The 20687-nt window shown below is 52.5% G+C and overlaps 7 protein-coding genes across 7 annotated transcripts; 3 read left to right on the forward strand and 4 right to left on the reverse strand.

Moving 5' to 3' along the window:
* Positions 1-668: 668 nt before the first annotated feature.
* On the forward strand, positions 669-4951 carry Z520_03481 (uncharacterized protein; the record flags this gene model as incomplete). The annotated part of the gene is made up of 11 exons (XM_016773991.1): positions 669-1026; positions 1077-1238; positions 1291-1404; positions 1455-1627; positions 1678-1790; positions 1843-2112; positions 2163-2667; positions 2716-2971; positions 3021-3287; positions 3334-4495; positions 4546-4951. 11 exons carry the CDS (start codon positions 669-671, stop codon positions 4949-4951), a joined length of 3786 nt encoding a protein of 1261 aa, XP_016634937.1.
* A 929-nt stretch (positions 4952-5880) lies between these two features.
* Z520_03482 (uncharacterized protein) lies at positions 5881-7570 on the forward strand (the record flags this gene model as incomplete). The annotated part of the gene is made up of 3 exons (XM_016773992.1): positions 5881-6344; positions 6434-6511; positions 6601-7570. 3 exons carry the CDS (start codon positions 5881-5883, stop codon positions 7568-7570), a joined length of 1512 nt encoding a protein of 503 aa, XP_016634938.1.
* Positions 7571-8230: 660 nt separating this feature from the next.
* Z520_03483 (uncharacterized protein) lies at positions 8231-9937 on the reverse strand (the record flags this gene model as incomplete). Its single annotated transcript, XM_016773993.1, has 4 exons — positions 8231-8849; positions 9001-9111; positions 9207-9649; positions 9749-9937. The coding sequence occupies 4 exons, from the start codon at positions 9935-9937 to the stop codon at positions 8231-8233; spliced, it is 1362 nt and encodes a 453-aa protein (XP_016634939.1).
* A 989-nt stretch (positions 9938-10926) lies between these two features.
* On the reverse strand, positions 10927-12860 carry Z520_03484 (uncharacterized protein; the record flags this gene model as incomplete). Its single annotated transcript, XM_016773994.1, has 5 exons — positions 10927-11331; positions 11385-11488; positions 11545-12125; positions 12176-12706; positions 12766-12860. 5 exons carry the CDS (start codon positions 12858-12860, stop codon positions 10927-10929), a joined length of 1716 nt encoding a protein of 571 aa, XP_016634940.1.
* Positions 12861-14073: 1213 nt separating this feature from the next.
* On the reverse strand, positions 14074-15571 carry Z520_03485 (uncharacterized protein; the record flags this gene model as incomplete). The annotated part of the gene is made up of 2 exons (XM_016773995.1): positions 14074-15473; positions 15535-15571. The coding sequence occupies 2 exons, from the start codon at positions 15569-15571 to the stop codon at positions 14074-14076; spliced, it is 1437 nt and encodes a 478-aa protein (XP_016634941.1).
* Positions 15572-17358: 1787 nt separating this feature from the next.
* On the reverse strand, positions 17359-19282 carry Z520_03486 (uncharacterized protein; the record flags this gene model as incomplete). Its single annotated transcript, XM_016773996.1, has 5 exons — positions 17359-17508; positions 17687-17818; positions 17874-18731; positions 18778-18838; positions 19233-19282. 5 exons carry the CDS (start codon positions 19280-19282, stop codon positions 17359-17361), a joined length of 1251 nt encoding a protein of 416 aa, XP_016634942.1.
* A 523-nt stretch (positions 19283-19805) lies between these two features.
* Positions 19806-20418, forward strand: Z520_03487 (40S ribosomal protein S14; the record flags this gene model as incomplete). Its single annotated transcript, XM_016773997.1, has 3 exons — positions 19806-19875; positions 19933-20005; positions 20106-20418. 3 exons carry the CDS (start codon positions 19806-19808, stop codon positions 20416-20418), a joined length of 456 nt encoding a protein of 151 aa, XP_016634943.1.
* Positions 20419-20687: the final 269 nt, after the last annotated feature.

Consider the following 20687-nt stretch of genomic DNA (forward strand, 5'->3'; position numbering starts at 1 on the left):
GAGGTTCGAGAAATGGTCTGGACCTTGAGGCTTGAGCAACCGACAAGCAGCTTCTGAGAGAAATTGCACATGTCAATATGCAAACATCATGAGCTTCAAAACATAGTCTCGATTCAGCTGAAGCAGATCAGCCACCGTTCGTATTGGAGTGTCACACGGCATGACGCAGATGTAGCCCTGGTGCAGTTTGCTGCACTCGGTGTGCTTGGTTGTGTCGTATTTGGGTGGCCGTAGAAAGCGAGATGATGCGGGGCTACGGTGGCATGTTTTTCCGGTCCGAACCCGCCTCATCTCTTCAGCTCTGTGAGACTTCGTCCCTGGTTCCTCGTATCGCGTCTCCTCTGATGGTGGTTCAGCTGCGCCCCTTCATGCCGCGAGGCATGTCCCTTTCCTTGCATGATTTTCACATGTCGCGGGTTGCCTGTCATACTGACTTTCGCGCCATGGACAACTGTTGTGATACCCCACTCAGTTTTCCCATGAGATTGAACGACTGTGTGCTTATGGATCGCTCAGTGGTCTGGGCCTTGTACTCAAGACATGGTCCCTAAGTAGTCCTGCATGATATATACCCTGAGCACTTCACGGCGAAGAGATGCCCGTGACCTCCCCCTTCAATTTCATTTCCCCTCAAGCTCGTATTCTTGCTGGCTCTGTGCCTCATCGCCATGGACCAGGAACTTCAGAAGGTCTCCGAGACAGGCATCGAGCACAAAACTACCAGTGATTCAAGTTCAAATGCCACCTCGTCCACTCTATCCCACTCTCCTTCTTATCAGGTACCCCCATATCAAGTTGGTGTTACCGAGCCTGGTGGGCCGTTGCCAAGGTCCCAGTCTAAGCTTGAGGCGAGGGACTACAATGAAGGCAACCGGTTTCCCCGGATCTCGCGCCCCGTGGAGCTCTTACGCCATACTTATGATGTCGTCGTGATTGGGTCAGGGTATGGTGGCGGTGTTGCGGCATCGAGAATGGCACGTGCCGGCCAGTCTGTGTGCGTGCTCGAGCGTGGAAAAGAAAGGTGGCGTAAGTCTGGGTATCTGGGAACGTTTCAGACGCCTACTAACTATCTGCAGCCGGAGAGTACCCTTCGAATCTTGCCGAAGCTGCACCAGAGATCAGTGTCTCTGGTCTTTTTGCCCCAGGGGACAACCCGGGAAAGCCAGTACAGATAGGAGACCCGACGAAGCTTTACCAGCTGGTCATGGGCGCCGGGCAGAATGCATTCGTCGCAAGTGGTCTGCTTACTCTGAGCAACGTCGATCTGCGGCTGCTGACTGCTCTTGTAAGGTCTCGGAGGAACGAGCCTTTTGAACGCAAACGTCTTCCTAAAAGCCGACCCAGGGGCTATGAGCCTACCAGAATGGCCGAAAGATCTAAGACAGCCTGGTGCTTTGGACGATTGTTCGTCTCCTTCGGATTATCAAGTCCTCGTGGCTGACTACATCCGTCAGATTACGAGCGTGCGGCTCACATGCTGCAGCCGGAACGATACCCTGAAGACTTCCCTCCTTTGTTGAAGCTTGAGCTTTTGAAGAAACAGGCAGAGCTCCTAGGGCTATCAAAGCATTTCTATCGAGTTCCGCAGACAACGAGATTCGAGAATGGCCCAAACAATGCTGGCGTTGTAAGTTGCACCACGTTCCAATACTTTCTAGACCTATTAACCAAGTATAGCAAATGCAAGCCAGCGCACTCACGGGCATGGACTGTACCGGTGTCAATGATGGTAGCAAGTCAACGACCCTTGTCACATACCTGAGTGACGCCTGGAATTGGGGCGCTGAGATGTAAATCCATTCCTTCATTCTGAATTCACAATGTCTGTGCTGACCTAGGAAGCTTTTGTGAATGCGAAGCTCGCTACATCAAGAAGCATCCCACGCAAGACGGCTACCTAGTCTTCTTCGCATGGCACGGCAGCAAGCGGGGCCTCTTCAAGAACAACATCTACAACGATCTTATGTGGGTACACGCGAAGAAATTTGTTTTCATGGGTGCTGGAGCCCTGGGAACTACTGAGATCCTTCTCCGAAGCAAAGCCCTAGGCATGAAAATGAGCTCGCGAGTCGGCAAAGATATGAGCGGAAACGGAGATATACTTGCTTTTGGGTTTGCAGCATCGCTCAAATCTGGCTCTGTGGAAAGACTGACAGGGACAGGTACAATACCAATTACGAGGCAAACGGGCTCGGGAGAGTCTCTCCAGACCCTGATAAACCCATTGGCCCCACGATTGTTGGAGTGATCGATTGCCGTGAGCAGCAGAATCCGCTTGATGGCTTTGTCATCGAAGAGGGGGCCATTCCGCAGGCACTTGTCCCTGTTCTTCAAGCAATGCTGGAATCGCTGCCCGGAAAGATCATCCCCAAACCATACCCATTGAAAGACCAGCTGATGCACTTTCTCGCTCGTCAGCAGAGCCGGATCTACCCATATGCTCCAATGGGCAGTCTGGAGAAGTCGCAAACCTATCTCATCATGTCCCATGACAGTAACCAAGCAGTAATGAAAATGGGAGAGAATGACAGGCCAACATTGACCTTCCTTGGAGTGGGAAGAAGTGACCATGTGCAGTATCTCAACGGAATTCTTGCCAAAGCAACCAACGCTGTAGGAGGAACGTATGTCAATTCCCCTTTCTTTGCAGCGCTGGGCCAACAAGAGGTATGGCATTCCCCGGCATCTCTCAAGCTCACACTAACCCTACCCGAGATCACTGTTCATATCATGGGTGGAGCGACAATGTCTAACGACGGTACCGGAGTCAATGGCGCAGTAGACCAGTTTGGTCAGCTATTCAAAGGACCAGGAAAAGACGTCCACAACGGAATTGTAGTTATGGACGCAGCCATCCTCCCCACTGCCCTTGGCGTCAATCCATTTGCGACCATCAGTGCACTTGCGGAACGTTCTGTTGAAGCAGCGGCCAAACGCGAGAATCTAACGATCGATCTTGCTACACAAAATGGTAAGGAACCGCCCTGTCAGAAGACTCGAGTGAGCTGACACGCCCGTAGGGACTTTGGACTTGTTTGACACGCCAACACATTGGAAACCCATGAGCAAAGAGCTTTACAAAGCAGAGAGAATTGTTCACATGGCGATGGAGTCAGAAGCAGAAGGCATCGAGTTCACCGAAGTCATGACTGGCTACATCAACACTGAAGATCAAGTAGACACGGGGAACGTGACATCTGATTTCGCGGTGGCCACAGATGCAGCTCGAGCAGCCGGTAGCACTGCAAGGTTCTTCCTCAGCTGTCACGCGTGGGACACGGACGAATGTAAGCTTTCCCCATGGTTCTATATGACCATGACTGACCTCCCTAGTGATCGGACGATCCGACCATCCTGCAATGCTTACAGGCACTTTCACTTGTGCTGGTCTCCCAGGATCGCCTTTCATGGTGCTGCGCGGCGATTTCAATCTGTTCAACGAGGATAAACGAACGCCAGACACCACAAATCTGACATACGACTTTGACATGATCTCCACGAGGGGTGAAGTGATCCATTTCCATGGCTACAAGGTCGTGGATCGATCCATTGCATTTCGACCTTGGCAGACATGGAAGGCCACTTCCACACTCTATGTCACACTCACTAAAGAAGGTCAAACCATTGGTAGAGGCACCTTGCACATCGAGCCACAAGATTTCGTGTCTGAGCTGTCGACATTCACACCGCATGGCCCGACCATGCTCTCAAAGGCATTCTCCACCGGCAAGTTTCTGACCTTCTTTACCAAACAGGTCTTGGCCAATTTCTTGGGCCCCTTGGGCATCATGCAGTTTCCCACAACGACCTACCACGGCTATGAAGTGAATAAGAAGCCGCCAATCGAGACCAGAAAAATCACATCGGTGGACAAGGTCGTGTCTACTCTCCAGCGTTGGGCTCCCAAAAATCCATCGTCAGGTGGGCGCAGAGTGCTTCTGATCCCTGGTGCTTCTGTGGACCACCAGATATTTGCTCTCCCTACGATTGATGTGAATGCCGTAGAGTATTTTCAAGCAGCAGGCTACGAAGTATTCTGCGTCACTCATCGCACAGGCAAGACGCCCAACGCTCAGAAGGGATTCACCACGTACGATGCGAGACTTGACATTCAAGCGGCTTTTGAAGAGATACACCGCATCCAAGGCTCTGAAGAACCCATCTATACCGTGGCTCACTGTGCTGGCTCAGTCGCATTATCGGCCGGGTTGCTCGATGGTACAATAAAGGCAAGTTGGATTCGAGGTTTAACGGCTTCACAGGTTTTCTTCAACCCAATTTTTGGAACTGTCAACAAGCTCAAAGCGTCTATGCCCGTCTCCCTTACTCGGGTCTACAAATTGCTGGCAGGAAGTTGGTTCTCGTGCATTTCCACGGAGCACGATTCTTTGATCCAGCGCCTGCTGAACCAGGTAGTTCGACTATATCCCGTCGGGTCGCCTCGAGAACTGTGCAATAGCGTTGTCTGCCACAGGTCTGAGCTCGTTTTCGGAAGGTATGTTGGCCAAACTCCTCAAAGCTGTATAGTGTGCTAAACAGGACCAGACTATGGTCTCATAAACGTTTGAACGCTGCGACCCACGACAACCTCTCCAAGTTCCTCGGCGGTACCAGTATGAACGCGCTCAACCAACTCATGTACCAGGGGACGCACGGTTATGTGACCAACAACATTCTGGAATCGCTCGTCACGCCGGCAAATCTTCAGCGTCTCAGAGGAATTCCCATTTTGTTCATCTCAGGTGCTGACAATGTCGTCTATACTCCGGAGAACACCGATAAGTCCTACACCACGATGACGACGACTTTCGGACAGAGAGGTTACGAACGGGAGGTGTTTCCAGGCTATGGACACCTGGACTGTTGGATGGGCTCAGACGCTGTGAACGACGTCTACCCCACAGTGCTTGCCCACGCTGAAAAGATCTATAATGGTGGTTCGGATAATTAGGTAGCTTTCCTACTCAAGCCCCAGGGTGCACTGGCTTTCCGCAGGTTCTAAAAGCTTAGAGTCTATCTCGAGTGCAGAAGTTCTAGACCCGTTGATCCCTGTGAATCTGGACCAGCACCTTTCTGCCTCTGTCTCGTGGAATAATTCCATGATAGCAACTGACATGTGCGTTCCCCGATGCAATTGACAATGGCTGCTCAGCTGCTCCTGCACCTCGCTCGTGTCTGCAAGAAGTACAGAAACCATCACGCTCAGCTCGCTTCCCACCTGATTTGCTTCAACGCAGCTTCTTCGACATCCTCTGCTTGCAAATCTAGAGTCTTGGCCAAGTATATTTCAGGAGCAGAAGCATCTGGGGGCCATCAGGCGTTCTCGCCTGCTGACGTTATATACACGCTTCCCAACCCAATCGGGACTAGCGTCTCTCTACAGGACCTCTTGCTGCCCGTTTCGTTTCATCATCCTCGCATGTACCTCGTACTAAATATCGAAAGGTAGTCCTCTGCTGGAGATAAGTGACCGCTCAAGCCGCTTGGAGAAAGCACACTTGGAATTCCCACGATACGGATCTTACATTTGATAGTTCAACGAGCATGTTGCGCTGGCTGCCTGACAAGAGCGTTTTCGGTCGCCCAGCCTCGTATCCAGCAGCGCCACACTCTCGCTTGCACAGAAGCTGAAATTCTGCCAGAGCTCTTGCTGTCGTGTAACACGGACCTTCACAGCCCTCTTCACATTGCTTGACATGTGAAAGTCAGAAACTGATGCCCTGGGATTGAGTCATTTGCATGTGCAAACACTGGACTTACGGTCAGCCTACCTTCTCAGGCGTATCAGGCCGCCGGGTCTGAAATAGGTCACCATCGCCTTCTGACTCCCTCGAAAACGAGCAGCCTCATCTTTCTCCCCCTCCTGTCTTCTACAACACGATGGCGACAGCAGCAATGGCGACACCGGCATCAAAGCCAATCCCTTACACCGCCAATCCTCTTCTTCTCATGGTCAATGACTTGATGCTCTTTGCCGAAATCACATTCACATGGCCCATTACCGCCGGTCTACCAAGTATCGTCTTACCGTTGTTTCCAACGAGGTCGGGGTCTCTGGACGAGTTGGCGTTCACTGGGCCCAATCTGTGGGCGGGGCTCTTGCATGTCGTTCTCATCATCGCTCAAACAATCTTTCTAGGGTCTTTGGTGCCGTTGGCATTCATTGGCTTACCATCTTTCTATCTCTTGTACATTGTCGGGTTCGTCATGGGCAATCAATGGTTTTCGGTTCTGTTGAACGGTCCAAGACACCGAGGGCTGTTCGAGTCAAATCCGGCTTGCGTTCGGGGCAGGCCAGCGCACGACCACGAGAAATGGGTATTCATCAACGGTGTGGCTGTAGGGTATGTCAAATCTCCTCAACGTGTCTTCTCCCAGAACAGAGCAGGATCTCCAGCCTACCATTCGATCTGCATAATTAACTGTCTCCCAGGCGTCATTGGTTGCAGGCAAATCTCGACCGACTCGCCATGACTTTTAGACGGCCTGTCTTCGGGATCCATAATCAGACGTAAGTTGCTCACTACTTCTGGCTACGGGCATGAGATCCGAAAGCCAGTCGATCTCCATGTTTCGGCTGACAGTGTTTGCAATTTCTAGCCGCGGTATTATCTTTGATGTTCTCGAATGTATCATTCAACGCGACCTGAACTACGCCACCCTGGATATTCGGACTGCATATGCAGCGCTAATTGATATTCTCGCGGACGACAATATTCACAAAGTGGTCTTGATCCTCCATAGCCAAGGTGCTATCGAAGGTGGCTTGGTGCTTGACTGGCTCTATGATACAGTACCAGCAGACCAGCTTGGCAAGCTGGAGGTGTATACATTCGGCAATGCCGCGAACCACTGGAATGCGCCTGTCATATCATCGGGAGCGGCCTCGTCCAATGCAAATGGAGACGGCATGACGGAACAGAGAATCGTGCCACATATCGAGCACTACGCCAATGAGGGCGATTATGTCTCGAGATTCGGTATCTTACATTTTCGCCCTGATCAGCCATTGCCGCCAGCATTGGTACCCCATAACACACCCTTGGCTCCTAGCTCTAGGAAAGCATACCCAGACACGCCCAGAGCATTGGACAACGGAAGCATTACACGAGCTAATCCTCCAAAGGTGGACACTCGGGAGAAGGTAGTCGCGGCATCTTCGAGGTCGTTACTCTCTCCCAAGACGCCAATCGAAAGGATAAATCTCCAAGAGGAAGAGACGAACCTGTTCTTCGGTCGTCTTTTCAAGCGGGTCGGCTCCGGCCACCAGCTGAATCAGCATTACCTGGACAACTTCTTTGAGATGGAGGGCATCGATACCAGAGACCTCTCGCGGGGACGCGTGCGAGATGGCAACGCCTTCATGGACGCCGAGGCCGACATGATTGTTTTCGAGAACTGGGATACTGTGCAGGCTGCTGGACGACGCCTCGGCGGACGCCCCGCTGATGGCAGATTTCTTGCTTATGGCAGACCCACCACTGATGGCAGACCAGCCGCAGGGATAAGACGGATCAAGGAGCTCAGCCGTCTGTGGGCTTATCGGAATGGGGGGAAGCCAACAGATTGAGAAGCGAGGAAGTGAAATCTGGGACGGAGGCACATAAGTGCCAGGATCAGTCCAGTTCAGTTCATGTATCAGCGACACGGAGCCAAATGAGACTGATGCACAGCGGACTTCTGCTGTCGGACCACCAAGGGAGATCGCACAGGGAAAGGCAACGTGGCAGGGGAGAACAAGAGGTGGAAGCTCGCCGCCGAGATGCAATGGAGGGAAGAGGAGTGGATATGTAGGAATATGGCAGTACGCGAGATGGAGAGTTCGCGTGGCTGTGTATTTCTATCGTGACTCTGTATAGGTCGAGACCTGGAGAGGCGCTGCGCGCTATCCTCGATCCTAACAAGTCTCATTAACGAGGTATTCTCCATACATTCATATTTCTACGACCAATTACCACCCTTTTCAGTCTGAGCTCTTCCTTCAGGCTTATAAACTGGGCGATACATCAGTTTGATCATTAGAGTATTACCTAGATGACTATGTACTCTTTACCCTCGATGCCGAGGAGACATCAGTTTCAATTTCTCAACTTTTCCCCAAATTATCCCCATTTAGCATTTCTTTCCATGCAAGTATGGGCCTGCCTGTGAGGCGAGCTTTGCTAGTTAGCCCGCTGGCCAGCCCAAGTATGTAGCTCAGCCGGCCTGAAGCAGCGAGGCAGGTAGCAAGCTAGACAAAGCCAGCGACGCCGGCGTCGAACTTCTGGAAGACGGACAGGTCGAAACTATTGGCCAGGATCTGGTAGCCGGCGTCGTTGGGGTGCAGGTAGTCGCCGGACTGCAGGGCGCCGGTCAGCTGGCTGGGGACGGACTGGTTCCTCAGGAGGGCGTCGAAGTCGAAGACGGCGTCGAAGATGGAGCCCACGGCGCCGCGGATGAAGGCGTTGACCTTCTGGCGGGTCTGCTCGCGCAGGGGGCTCGTGTAGGGCTGTAGAGTGGTGTTGTCGTTCGGGGCCGAGAAGGGCGTGATGGTGGCGGCGAACAGCGGGATGCCGAAGGCGTGGATCCGCGTCGAGATCTGCCGGTACGCCGAGATCAGTCGGTCGTATGTCTCGGTCTGGTTGGCGGTCGTCGCGTCCGCGTCGCCGATGTCGTTGACCCCTTCCCAGATCATGGCGTAGCGCACCCCGTTGTGCGAGAGCACGTCGCGCTCGATCCGGGAGAGGGCGCTCGGCCCCAGCCCGTCCTCGAGGATCCGGTTGCCCCCCGCGGCCTGGTTGATCATCGAGATGGACGTCAGGAGCGACGAGTTGCTCGATTGCATCCGCGCGTAGACGAGGTCGGGCCATCTGTTGTGCGTTGGTTTGCCCATTGGTTAAGATTTAGGGGAGGAAAAAGAGGGGGGGGAACCAAACAGGTTAAAATGCTTTCGGTAGGGAAACACAGGAAAGTTGGTAGAGGTGGGAAGGGGGGTTTTTGGGATAGTTGGACAGTACACACCTGTCATTCTTGTCCGTGTCGCTCCCTCTGCCGTCCGTGATGCTGTCCCCTATGATCGCCCACGTGCGGTAGTTGGAGGGCGACCACGCCTCGACCGAAGACAAGAAGTACCTGTATTTCACAGTTGAGTTCAATGTGATCTCTCTGGGACTTGATGGAGATGGAGGGAGCCTGAAGGACAGAAGTGGTGATGGCACAACACCTACCAATGCTGCGTGCTGTTCAAAAACGGCCCAGTCAGATTCGTCGCGCCCACCTGGTTGCCCAGCGTAAACCACGACGTCGCCCTACTTCCCGGGTGGCTCGTGATGAATGTCCCGTTCTGGCCCGTAGCGAGATACATGGTCACCGTGATGGTCGAGAGCGGCTGGACCGGGAAATCCAGGGGATCGGAGACCGCGAGGGCGCCGTCGGGAATGATGATGGACGACTCGCCACCGCTGAACGTCACCTTTTGCAGTGTCGAAGGTTGGATCGCACTGACCCCGGACGACCCGTTGAAGGGGAGAGCGACCGTCATAGCCGTTATGGGCAGGTCGGTAAGCCCAAAGGCATTGGAGATCCGGATCCGGATCTGCGATGCGCCAGTGGACATGTGCATGGTCTGGCGGATCGTGCTGTTGTAGAAAATCGGCCCCGACGTGGTATTCTGGATGCGGCACATGATTTTTTAGTTTGTACAGTTCGAATTTGTGATTGATTGGGCTTCTTCTGACACAGCTCTAGGAGGATGGCTTGGCTTCCTTACATATGGAGGTGGAGGCAAGTTTGTGTACTCGGTCAGCTGTGGCATTGCCGCCCAGGTGTCAATCCAGTGGCCATTTGGAATGCTTGGTGTAGTGACAAGAGCTTGTCGTTTGGGCAAGGCATTGCATGTTGCGATCAGGTGTGCAATAATGAGCAGAAGAACCGGACGGCAGAGAGTTCGCATCCCCATGATGGCTGCTGGCGCGGGCAGTAACAATTAGAATCTCAGACTGCCGTGCTTCTTGGTATGCAACCATCAGAGCTTCCGAAAGCTTGAGCATCCTCTGATTAATATAGCTCCAGCATATCCCCAGCCCCATTCGATCGACCGCCGTGTGGAAAATCCGGGGTACGATTTTCACAATGGGCGACTTTAGGCTAAATCGTGTTCATGGTGACCTGTCGACTGCCTTGATTTCCTTGCAGGGCTCAACACAGATATTCGGCATGAGCTTTCAGGCGTGCGACCTCGGAGACATGGAGCTGTGTTGCATCGTCATGGCCACCGGCATGCTGCCCTTCTGTCCCTTTGGACCTGCCGTAATGGGCTTGAGAGCTCTCGTCGGCTCAATGTCGTCGAGGAACTTCGAGAGGGCAATGATCGTCATTGAAAGATCGCAAATAGCCGGCCACGTACTTGAGCTGCCGATATCCGTCAATTTTAACTCCATTGGATCAGTCATATGCCTCCGCACCCAGAGAGAGATGCTGCTGGGGCGGGGGATGGGGCGAAATGTTCGTGAGGCAATGAAAACGTTGAGATTCGAAATGTCCGTCGTGAGCGGCAAAACGTGGATGAGCCGCAAAAATAATTATCCGATCATGGCATTGCTTGAGCCTTGCAAATGGAGCCTTGCTGGACAGCCTCGTCCCAGAAATGGAGTTCAAAGCGATCGTGGGACGTCAACGGCAGAGATGATGGCATAGTACAGTGAGCCTTTTTAGGATCTCAGACTGAGCTTGGGCGTCCTTTCCTGGAGCAACCCGTCATACATAAAAATACAGGGTTCAAGCCTTAGACTAGTATCAAGCCTTTTGGGCACACAGTATGTCATCAACCAACTTGCTCGCTGCCCACGGCTCTGTTTCTTGAGTCTTGAATCGTAGTAATACAAGGTCGGATTTCATGCTTATCACAGGCAATCACCAGTCGAAGATTCCTTTCTCGCCTGCGTCAGATCACACATCCTCCTTGTGATAGACCTTCTCCTGCTCATAGTCTCCATGCTCAGTCCTTCCTTCATATTCTTCCTCCTGCTGAAGTTGCCCTGCGGCAGCCAGTTGGGCTTGTCTCGCCCTGGAGTAACTGAGACGGCTTCCTCGTCGGAAGGCCGTGGGATCCGCCGATGAGGCTCTTCTAATTTCCTCCTCTTCCTTGATCTTGTATTTTTCCGGTCGCTTGCTTGAGGTGACGTCTTTGTCTCTGAAGACCAGCAGAGGCGGATTGGTCCGGTAGTAGTCATCTATATCTTCCAGAGATCTATCTGCCGTCTCGGGATAGAACAAATATATTAATGGAACAAACGATGCGTTGAGAATTGTCCAAATAATGTAGAATTTCCATTGGAGGTTCTGGATGCCAATCTGTATCAACGATGAGCAGTTGTCCTCCCCTAGATAGGTAGCCCGATACATACCGGCGTGATTTCCACCACCATGAAATTGAAGATCCAGTTCGTCGCAGTCCCGAGGGCTGCGCCCTTTGTACGCATGGGCAGCGAGTTGATTTCCGTTGGATACACTTGAGGGAACAGGTTAGCATCGCATCCTTAGACACAAGCGCTTAAGCTGACTCACACCAAGGCACACCCTGCATTCCGATCCCGAAGAACACATAGTAGAGGAAGAAGAATGCCACCGAGGCAGATGCCACTTCGTGGGCATGAGCAAACCCGGGCTTTTCATTATACCGAATCAGAACAGTGATGATGAGGTAGCAGAAAGATTGGCCAGCTGCGGCGAAAATCATCATGTTTCTTCGGCCCCATCTTTCGACATTTGGAATTCCAATCAACGAGAATAGAAGATAGGAGACACTGTTGCAGGCTGCCAGCAACCTCGCCATTTTCTCGTCCAGCCCAACAGACTTGATGAGCACCGTAGGGAGATAATATGAGGTGACATTTATGCCCGATAATTGCTGAAAAGCCTGTGTTCCTGCACCGAGAATCAGACGTCGAATAGTCTTGGTTCCAGCCTGGTTGCCAGTTCGGCCACGGAGAAGGTCAACCCATCTCACGGCATTCTCGCGCTCGTACTGGACCGTGTAGACGATTTCTTTGTGCTGCGCCAGGATGAAGGGATCGTCTTCCGGTTTATTCTCAAGGTCTGCTAAGATTTTGAACGCCTCGTCTTCGTAGTCATGTGCGATGAGCCATCTGATACATTGTCAGTCGATGGGGTGGAGCGGATAGGGAGGTGTCTTTACCTTGGTGATTCTGGCAGCCAAGGCACGGTTGCGAAGAGAATAACGATGAAGAGAAACTGGAAGGCAAGAGGCAATCGCCAGGCAACTGCGCCCCCGACAAAAGAAAAGCCATAGGTGACCCAGTTCGACAACGAGAAACCAGCAATGTTCAAGATGAGCTCAATAACGACCAGCTTGCCTCGCCATTTGATTGCTGATGTTTCGGTCTGCCAGACTGGTGCGGTGGCCGTGTTGATCCCATTGCCAATACCGGCAATGATGCGTCCAACTATCATTTGAGCTGTGCTGTAGGAGCAAATCTGCAGAATAGCTCCAGCGCTCATGATAGTTGACCCGACCAGAACTGACCTCCTTCGGCCTAGCTTTTCGCCCAGCCAGACAGCGATGATGGCCCCGAAGAAGCATCCAACGTCATAAATCGCCGTGACGGTACCCAAAAGCGATGTCTTCGCGGGCCCGGCCAGGTTATGAACTTGGAGAAAGTCCTGTGTAACCACGACGCCGCCAAAGACACCCTGATCGTAGCCAAACCTGCAAGGGAGCGTGTCAGAAACAATAGAGAGAGACTTGCACATACGCCGATAACTCACAGCGTCATGTCTGTTGCGCAAGCAACGGAGATCCAGAAGGTCAACCATCCTCCCTTGAGGCCAAAGTACGGCTGCTTAGGATTTAGGAAACCCATCCTTTTACTTCAGTCGATGCTTGAGAACTGAAGTCAAAGACTTGTTGCAAGGCAGACGCTTAAGCGACGCCAGTCGCGCCGCCATCGAGCACAGGTCATATATGAGTTAATCATTCTCCCCGTTCGACGGTCACTCGAGGCACGGATATCCTGCGACGTCATTGCTGTTCGCGCCCGTTAATCCAACGCTCAGAAGCTTGCGAGAAAAGAAAAGTTAAATGCGGCTCTCGTCCAGTAGACGATGATCTGGGGACAGAGCCATGGCAGGCTTTTAGGATGGGGGATTGTTGGTGCGTTGGGAACGCCGATGCCATGCTACAGATGTCGATGATCTGCTCGCCACCAGAGGGTTGCCCATGCGTTAGCGAGCCACATTTACGGAGACTGCCCGCAAAATGCCAGGGGGAAACTTGCGGGGTTTCGCACAAATGCGTGGAGGAGCTTGAACCGCCCCTGCACGATAGCGTCACAGGGTCACCTTGGAACACAGGCGAGCGTGACAGCCGCTTCTATTCATTGGCTTTGGCGGGAACCAAGGTGTAAAAGGGTGCCTTTTCCATCAACCTAAGGTTGACTGGCTCGGGTGGTTGTAAGTTAGAGAGATGGGCATCGCTACTTTCCACTGTAGATCTGGAATCGACTTGCCCTGTTCGGTTCTGAAACGGCACGCGACACTGCAGGGGTCTTCAAAGCTTTAACAATTGTCTCACCTGGACAGTTGCAGTTGTGATTGACCTTCCATCTTGGAGATTGATATGTCTCAGGGGAAACACTGTTATCATTTTGGCGAAACACAGACAATTCCTCCTTCTTCGAAAGTGGCATTGGTCAGCTAACCTCTGCTGCGGGGTTGCCTTGTTCTTATCGTTGAACATGCCGTACTAGCCAACTGACTACATCGTTCTATTGCTTCATTCGTAGCTGTAGAATTCCGGGGGACTTCCCCGAACCCTGCCCAGGGGAAAACCCGTCTAACTCCCCCTTGTGACTCCTGCGCCATTTGCCTTTGTAGGAAGAGGTCGTACACATTTCCGTTGCATTTCAATCGTGAGCCCAACCCGCCCAATCCATCCGATGAACCCAAATCTTGTACTCCAAGTCGTTTCGCTTCGCGCTCGTTGGCGACGCGTTCTTAAGGACATCGTAAGAATAAATACATCCAATATGGACTTTTCTTTCCAGTTGAAATTTGTGGTGGAATCTTTAATGGGAATCAACCACGGAGCGGTCGAGCGCCATCGGAAGAGCGACCATGCATCTCGTAACCGTCGATTCTCGGCCGAGGCTTTTCCCCTGAGAGGCTCGACTGCGGGCTCTGCGAGTCTCGTGGGAAGAAGAGCACGACGAGGTAGATGATGAAGACGACGACGGCGAAGACGCTATAGACGGCGACAGAGTAGGTGGGGACGTCGTCGCTGCCAATGTTTCCCGCAGTCTTGAATCCCAATCCACCGTTGATGACACCGAGCATGATCATTGCGCGGCCGAGCCAACGGTGGGTTTGGCCGTAAGCACTCCGGGTGCCGTACCTGCGGAAATGGATGTGCTGAAGGAGACCGAGGGTAGGCTGGAAGACACCCATCCATGCGACGAGGATGTATCCAATGACCATATGGTAGCCGTCCAGGTTGTCGACCTGTTTGCCGAGTTGGACGCCCAGACCCAGACCGACAATCATCAAGATCAAGCTGAGGACTTGCAACGGGGCATGGATGTGTCGGACTTTGTTGCTGTAGGGGAGGTAAAGCGTCAAAGCCGCCAAGGGGAACATGACCACAAAGACCAGGGGCATAATAACGGCGTGGGCGGTCCGGATGTTGTCGTCAGAGTCGTCGCTGACCACTGTTCCGCTCGACGAGGACGGGTTGGAGCTCACAATAGGATTTGACACCCCTCCAGTCGGAGTGACCACGGTGCTGGCGGTGGCTGTGCCCGACTCCGTTGTGGTGGCAGGCGATGCACTCGTGGTTTGAGAACCAGAGGCAGATGGCGTTGCTGACGAGGCTGCGGAGGACGAGGCTGCGGAGGACGAGGCTGCGGAGGAGGACGAGGACGAGGACGAGGACGAACCACTCGAAGCTGCCACGAATGGGTTCGATGAGCTGCCGCCAGTACCTTGAGTCAGGTCCAAGCTGAATGTACCCTCGGTGTCGTGCTGCGTGATGGTGGCAGATGTGTCTGTCGAGTCAAGAGCGTCTCCCGTTTTGAAGGCAAAGATCCAACTGCTGGAGGAATCGGTGGGGCTCATGCTTCCACCACTCCAGCTGAGGCAACTGTCACAGCGGATGTTGGCAACGAGCGAGCCGTCTGATGCAATACCGCTTCCTTCTAGCACCGAGATCGAGGCGTCCGAGTTAAACTTTGGTTGAACGTGGCCGGTGCCCAGTCTGGGCGACACGGTCACGTTGTTGCTGTCGGCCGCATACACCACCATCATATTGGCCCCCGCCATGGCAGAGCCCTGGCCAAAAGCGACCCATTGCGTGCCACTAGGGGCACTGATTTGCCAAAATAGTGAGCCGCTCCCGGATGATGCCGTGTCTGAGGGCACATTGACAGCTAATGCGTAGTCATTGGAAGCAAACTGTGCAAACTGTGCTGCCGAGCCAGCCACTGCACACAGGGGTCAGTAATGTGGACCGTTTGAAATATGGGGGACACAAAAAAGGCGTACCTAAGGCGGCCGTAGCCAAGACACTCTTCTGCACCATGGTGCTCAGAACAAGGGCGATAATATCTGAAATCGATTGAAGATTTGGTGACGAAGAGCAATACGAACTTGTCAATGCTTGTTAGGAAGTATATCGTGGGGTCAAGGGAGTTATAAGCCTTTCCTCCCTCTCCTTTCGACGCGTTGTTTGCAAATTCTTGGGGATGAATCGCGCGACGGGAGGTGGAGGGGGGCTTTTTAATCTATTTCTCGTGTTCAGGGAGTCTGAGGCATGTTCAAAACCTTGGGCAGATTGCACGTCAGATAGTGGACGGCTGGATTGCGTGTCAAGTGGCTTGCCAAGGGGCTTCAGGAGAGCCACAACACTTGCCCGAAACGCCAGCCCCTGTTTGAAAGGATGCCTCTATTCGGCCCGCCCATGGTTATTACGTGGCGCGCCTCGCAACAGAGTTATCTTTTCCATGCAGAAGAATTGGCTGTCGATAAGCCCAAATGCGGTACTTGCATCACCTCAATGTGGACCAGGGAGGCGGGAGGCGGGATGCGCTCACAAACACGACCCCAGAGGCCTGCACGGAGTGACTCCGGGGAGGCAAGCGCACAAGGCTGGGATGACAGGGCAATAAATAGAAATTATCCAACAGGGGTAGAGGGACGGACTCGGTCGGGAAGGGGGATCAGTGACCCACTCGTCTAACCGGATATGATCATAGGGCCGCATTGACCGGGGCTAGCCCTCCGTCTATCGGGCTAGTGCAAGGCTTGGCTTCCGCCTCCTCCACAATGCCGGCCCTTGAACAATGGCAATCTGATAGAGACCGATTGGCTGGGCCCAGTACCGAGTAGTGATATATTTGTGATGGAGGAGCATCTGGCAAAAACACATGAAATGAATCTGGGCTGGAAGATTCCGTCCTGGGTACGGAGAGTCGTTGGGTGAGCACTGACGCGACACGAGATATTGCATCATATTACCCGTCAGCCCATCGAGCCTGATCGACGACTCTACCTCGTACACCTACCTTCACATGTCCAAGTCTTGCGCCGGCTAAATGTTGCCAGTCTGTCATGGTCGTGCATTGGGACAAAGCAAGAGGCGCAGCGTAGAGATGCGCAATAAGGCCCAATTCCTACATACGGCAGCTACAAACAGTTATGAGGTCAGGAAAGGATTTATGTGTGGCAACTGTCCATCCACCTCCCCCATTGTCTTCGGGATCGTACGGTCCGTGGCGGCTGTCCAGTCTCGATGCTCATACTCCCAACGATCGTGATACAGCCATGGCTGGTGATTCACAGTCCGCAAATCACATCGCCATCTCGCTCGCTGATGCTATCAAGATGCACGAAGAGGTCTGTTCTATTCAGGACGACGATATCAGTGCAGCAATGGTCTGAACTCTTCTGGAGCTTTGAAGATTCCTCCTCAACCAATCGCTGTTGAAAAGATCTGAGAAGCTAATGCAATACATGCAGCGTGTGTGGCCGGCTAAGGAGGATATACCCCCTCTTTCAACCCGCGTCTGAATGTCAAGTCCATTATTTTTGGCATCAAGGATTGGGTCTTTTTTGCTCGATTAGCATGGCCGTTGAGCGAAAGTATTTTCCCCTTTGACCGAGCCAAGGCTTGGTCCTTCCGGATCACCATTCCTTTGCCGGCCCTTTCCCGGACAACAGCATATCATTCGCCTTCGAGTATCGGCGTCATTGTTGGCCTTATATTGCAGGAGTTTCACTGGATCAAGCAATGTGAGTTTGATGATCCCAACTGCCTCAACAATCCCCACACCACTCTCTCATTCGCCGTCGGCACCATTCACCCACGAGTCAGTTTTTGGTCTTGACCATGATCTCTTGGATCATCTCGTTCCCCAGTCGAACAGCGTCGGGAAATCTTGGAGCAAAGTACTGCTGGATATACTCGAATCGGCTTCGATATGCTTCAAACGCACCGAACGAGACGCATTCCGACCATGCCTACCCCCAAGTGCACTATCGTCAGCCAATGATCTGGTTCATGAGAATTTTGCCAGCTTCCAGATCCGATCAAGTGCGGAGAGAGGATTTGAAATATGAGTACGCCCAACCGCAGGGTGCATATCCTGGACGACATGCATATAGAGAACATAGAGGATGCAATATTGGACAATCTTACCCTTGCCGCAAAAGTGAACTCAAGGTCGTCGGAACGAAAAGTGTCATCTTCGATTGCCGTGTTAATGACTTCATCCAGCAATGTCTCATTGCGAAAGAGATACTCGGTGACGCCCAGCCATATTCGGAAGAGCTAGGAGTTGGGTTGTCAGAAATAGTAACAAAACGAGGCCAAGGAACATACTCACAGGCGTGGAGCAAATCATATGGTCGTATGGGACGATGCCGAGTTTCCACCAGCAATCGACAATGCCCAACAAGCTGAGGTGATTGTTCGGCATTCTCTCTTTGGGCCTTCTTGAGAGCGAGAACTTGTCCAACACATCGTCCCCAAGCAACAAATCCTGGTCAACAGCATCCTTGGAAAAGACTGCCGCGCCAGCCGTCTTGATCCGGCGGGACAGCTCTTCTCGATGGCCACCGAGCATGAGCTTGAAAAGTTCCGTCACTGACTCGGCATACTGTCGAATCTGCTCTTTCGCCGCCGGGTTGAGAATGGCCAGTCCGGCATAGACATGCCACTTGTTGGCATAGATGCGCAGTGTGATGTTAATCTTCACATTCTCGATTCCACCAATGTATCGATCGATTTCCCACGGAAACTGTTTGTTCGCCGCCCATGCCGTTCCCATGCTCAAAAACGCCGCATGCGTGACTGCCTGCGTGTCTGCGGTGATACGGTCATGCTTTTCCCCTGACAAGAAGACAAATTTGGAATTCAGGCAAGAGAGGATTCGGACACAGAGATCGACACTTTTCTTAGACGCTCGGTGTTGGATGACGACGAGCGGCTGGCCTGTTGGGTCTACAGCGGGGCCATGCAGGGAATGGCAAGAAACAATCTCAACGTCGGCGGGCAGATACTTGTCAAAGGCAGCCAGCTCAGGGGCTTTGCAGGAGGTCTGCCCACCGACAATGGCGCCGACTTTGGTGGACGGACCATACTCAGCAACAATCTTGTCAATGAGCTCGGCCTCCACACTGTATATGATCCAGTCGCTTGCTCGGGAAACAAGATGACCATTAGGCAAGATATTTATTCCTCTCTAATCTTGGTCAATCATGTTCATCAACTCTGCTGACGACACAAACCTCATTCTCGTACTCATGGTGTAGAGCTTGGAACTTGTCTGGTCGATCGCAAGCGTTGACTCTGCATGACTAACAATCAGTTCTATCATTGTGGCGGCGGACAATAGCAAGTGTTCATATCTATCAAACGAAAAGGTCAGCTAGGGGCCTTATGTGGACGTTGATGTGGATAGTAGCATTGGATAACATAACCATCAGACAAGAAAAAAGTAAGGTAGCGAGGGTTTTACATCAGTGACAGCCGGTGGGATAAGATGCAACATCAGAATGATGAAAGCAATATCACGCCGACCATGCTCGAGCCAAATGCACTCAGAGTCATCCTTCGATGATAGAGAGAGGAGGAAACAAGTCAACATACCTTAGCAACAGACATTCAAAGAATGCTTTCTTTTCAAAGAGCACGCACTGCAATTTCGTACCTCCATCCAGCTTGACTGAACCTTCTTGCGTACAAGCGGCCCATGTCACCCATACCAATGATTCCAACCGCGATGCCCTCCATGGCTCAGGGTAAGGACGACAGGGACAAATCGGATGTTGTTGACCTCTCAATGTCAAGCTATCTCTGCTTGAGGACACACTAGGGAATTAGTAGAAAAATCACCATAGCCGGCCATCGACAGGATGATCGATGTATCAATCTGACGTGAGGCACGCAGCTGGGTGACAGCATAGAACACGAGCTGTTGAACTGAAAACTCGTATTGAAGATGAGACTCGAAGGACTCACAACCTGGAAGTTTTCTCAACTTGCCAAGCCACTAATCTACATATGGACTTGACTCTTGGCACAGGTTGACCACTGCATGGCACTCACGCTGCAGCAGTCACGCGACCCAAGTCGCCTTCTTTTGATGCCAAGATAAGGTTACTAATTCGGACTAGTGGGCAGCTCGCCGGAGGACGCCCCGGTCCCGCTCCCACGCACCAAGCGGATTCCCCCTTCGAAATCCCAAAATCATCGAAAATATTCCTTCCTTTCCCTTTGCCAGTCCACTCCCAAAGTCCACGACAACAGGTTCAAAATGCCTCCCAAGAAGAAGGTCGAGCGCGCCGCCACCGAGAACATCTCTCTGGGCCCCCAGGTTCGAGAAGGTGAGTGAAATGAGCCAGCTTGTGCATGGGAATATTGTGCTAATTGTTTGCGCGCAGGTGAACTTGTCTTCGGTGTCGCCCGTATCTTCGCTTCCTTCAACGATACCTTCGTTCACGTTACCGATCTCTCGTAAGTGAAAAATTTTGAAAATAAAACCCACAATCAAACAATGCATTGCAACGGGGAAGCGCAGATGGTTCAAGAAGGCTAACATTCTGGGTGATTCCAGTGGCCGCGAAACCATTTGCCGTGTCACAGGAGGCATGAAGGTCAAGGCCGACCGTGACGAGTCCTCTCCCTACGCTGCCATGTTGGCGGCACAAGACGTTGCTCAACGCTGCAAAGAACTCGGCATCACCGCTCTGCATATCAAGATCCGGGCCACCGGTGGAAATGGCACAAAGACCCCAGGTCCTGGTGCTCAATCGGCTCTTCGTGCATTGGCTCGCTCGGGCATGAGGATTGGAAGAATCGAGGATGTGACGCCCACACCATCCGATAGCACAAGACGCAAGGGTGGTCGTCGCGGTCGTCGTCTCTGAGCGTATACCCCGGGTGCTGGTGTATGGTATTTGCTTCTACTGCTTCCAGTAGCTTGCCCGCTGAGGTAACTACCACCAAAAGCTGCTGGATGGGAGGAAGGGTAGGATGGACTCAAATACGCGAAGAACGGCTCTTGTGCCTGGTCTTCAAAGCTGCTACTTCTCAGCGGTCAGATGATTGCAACGAGAAAACCGTACGCATGATGAAATCAATCAATCAAAAGACTTGGAACTCCATCGGAACTTTCCAAATTTGTATAGACTTCCTT

Source organism: Fonsecaea multimorphosa (assembly GCF_000836435.1).
Source record: "Fonsecaea multimorphosa CBS 102226 unplaced genomic scaffold supercont1.5, whole genome shotgun sequence".
Lineage (NCBI taxonomy): Eukaryota > Fungi > Ascomycota > Eurotiomycetes > Chaetothyriales > Herpotrichiellaceae > Fonsecaea > Fonsecaea multimorphosa.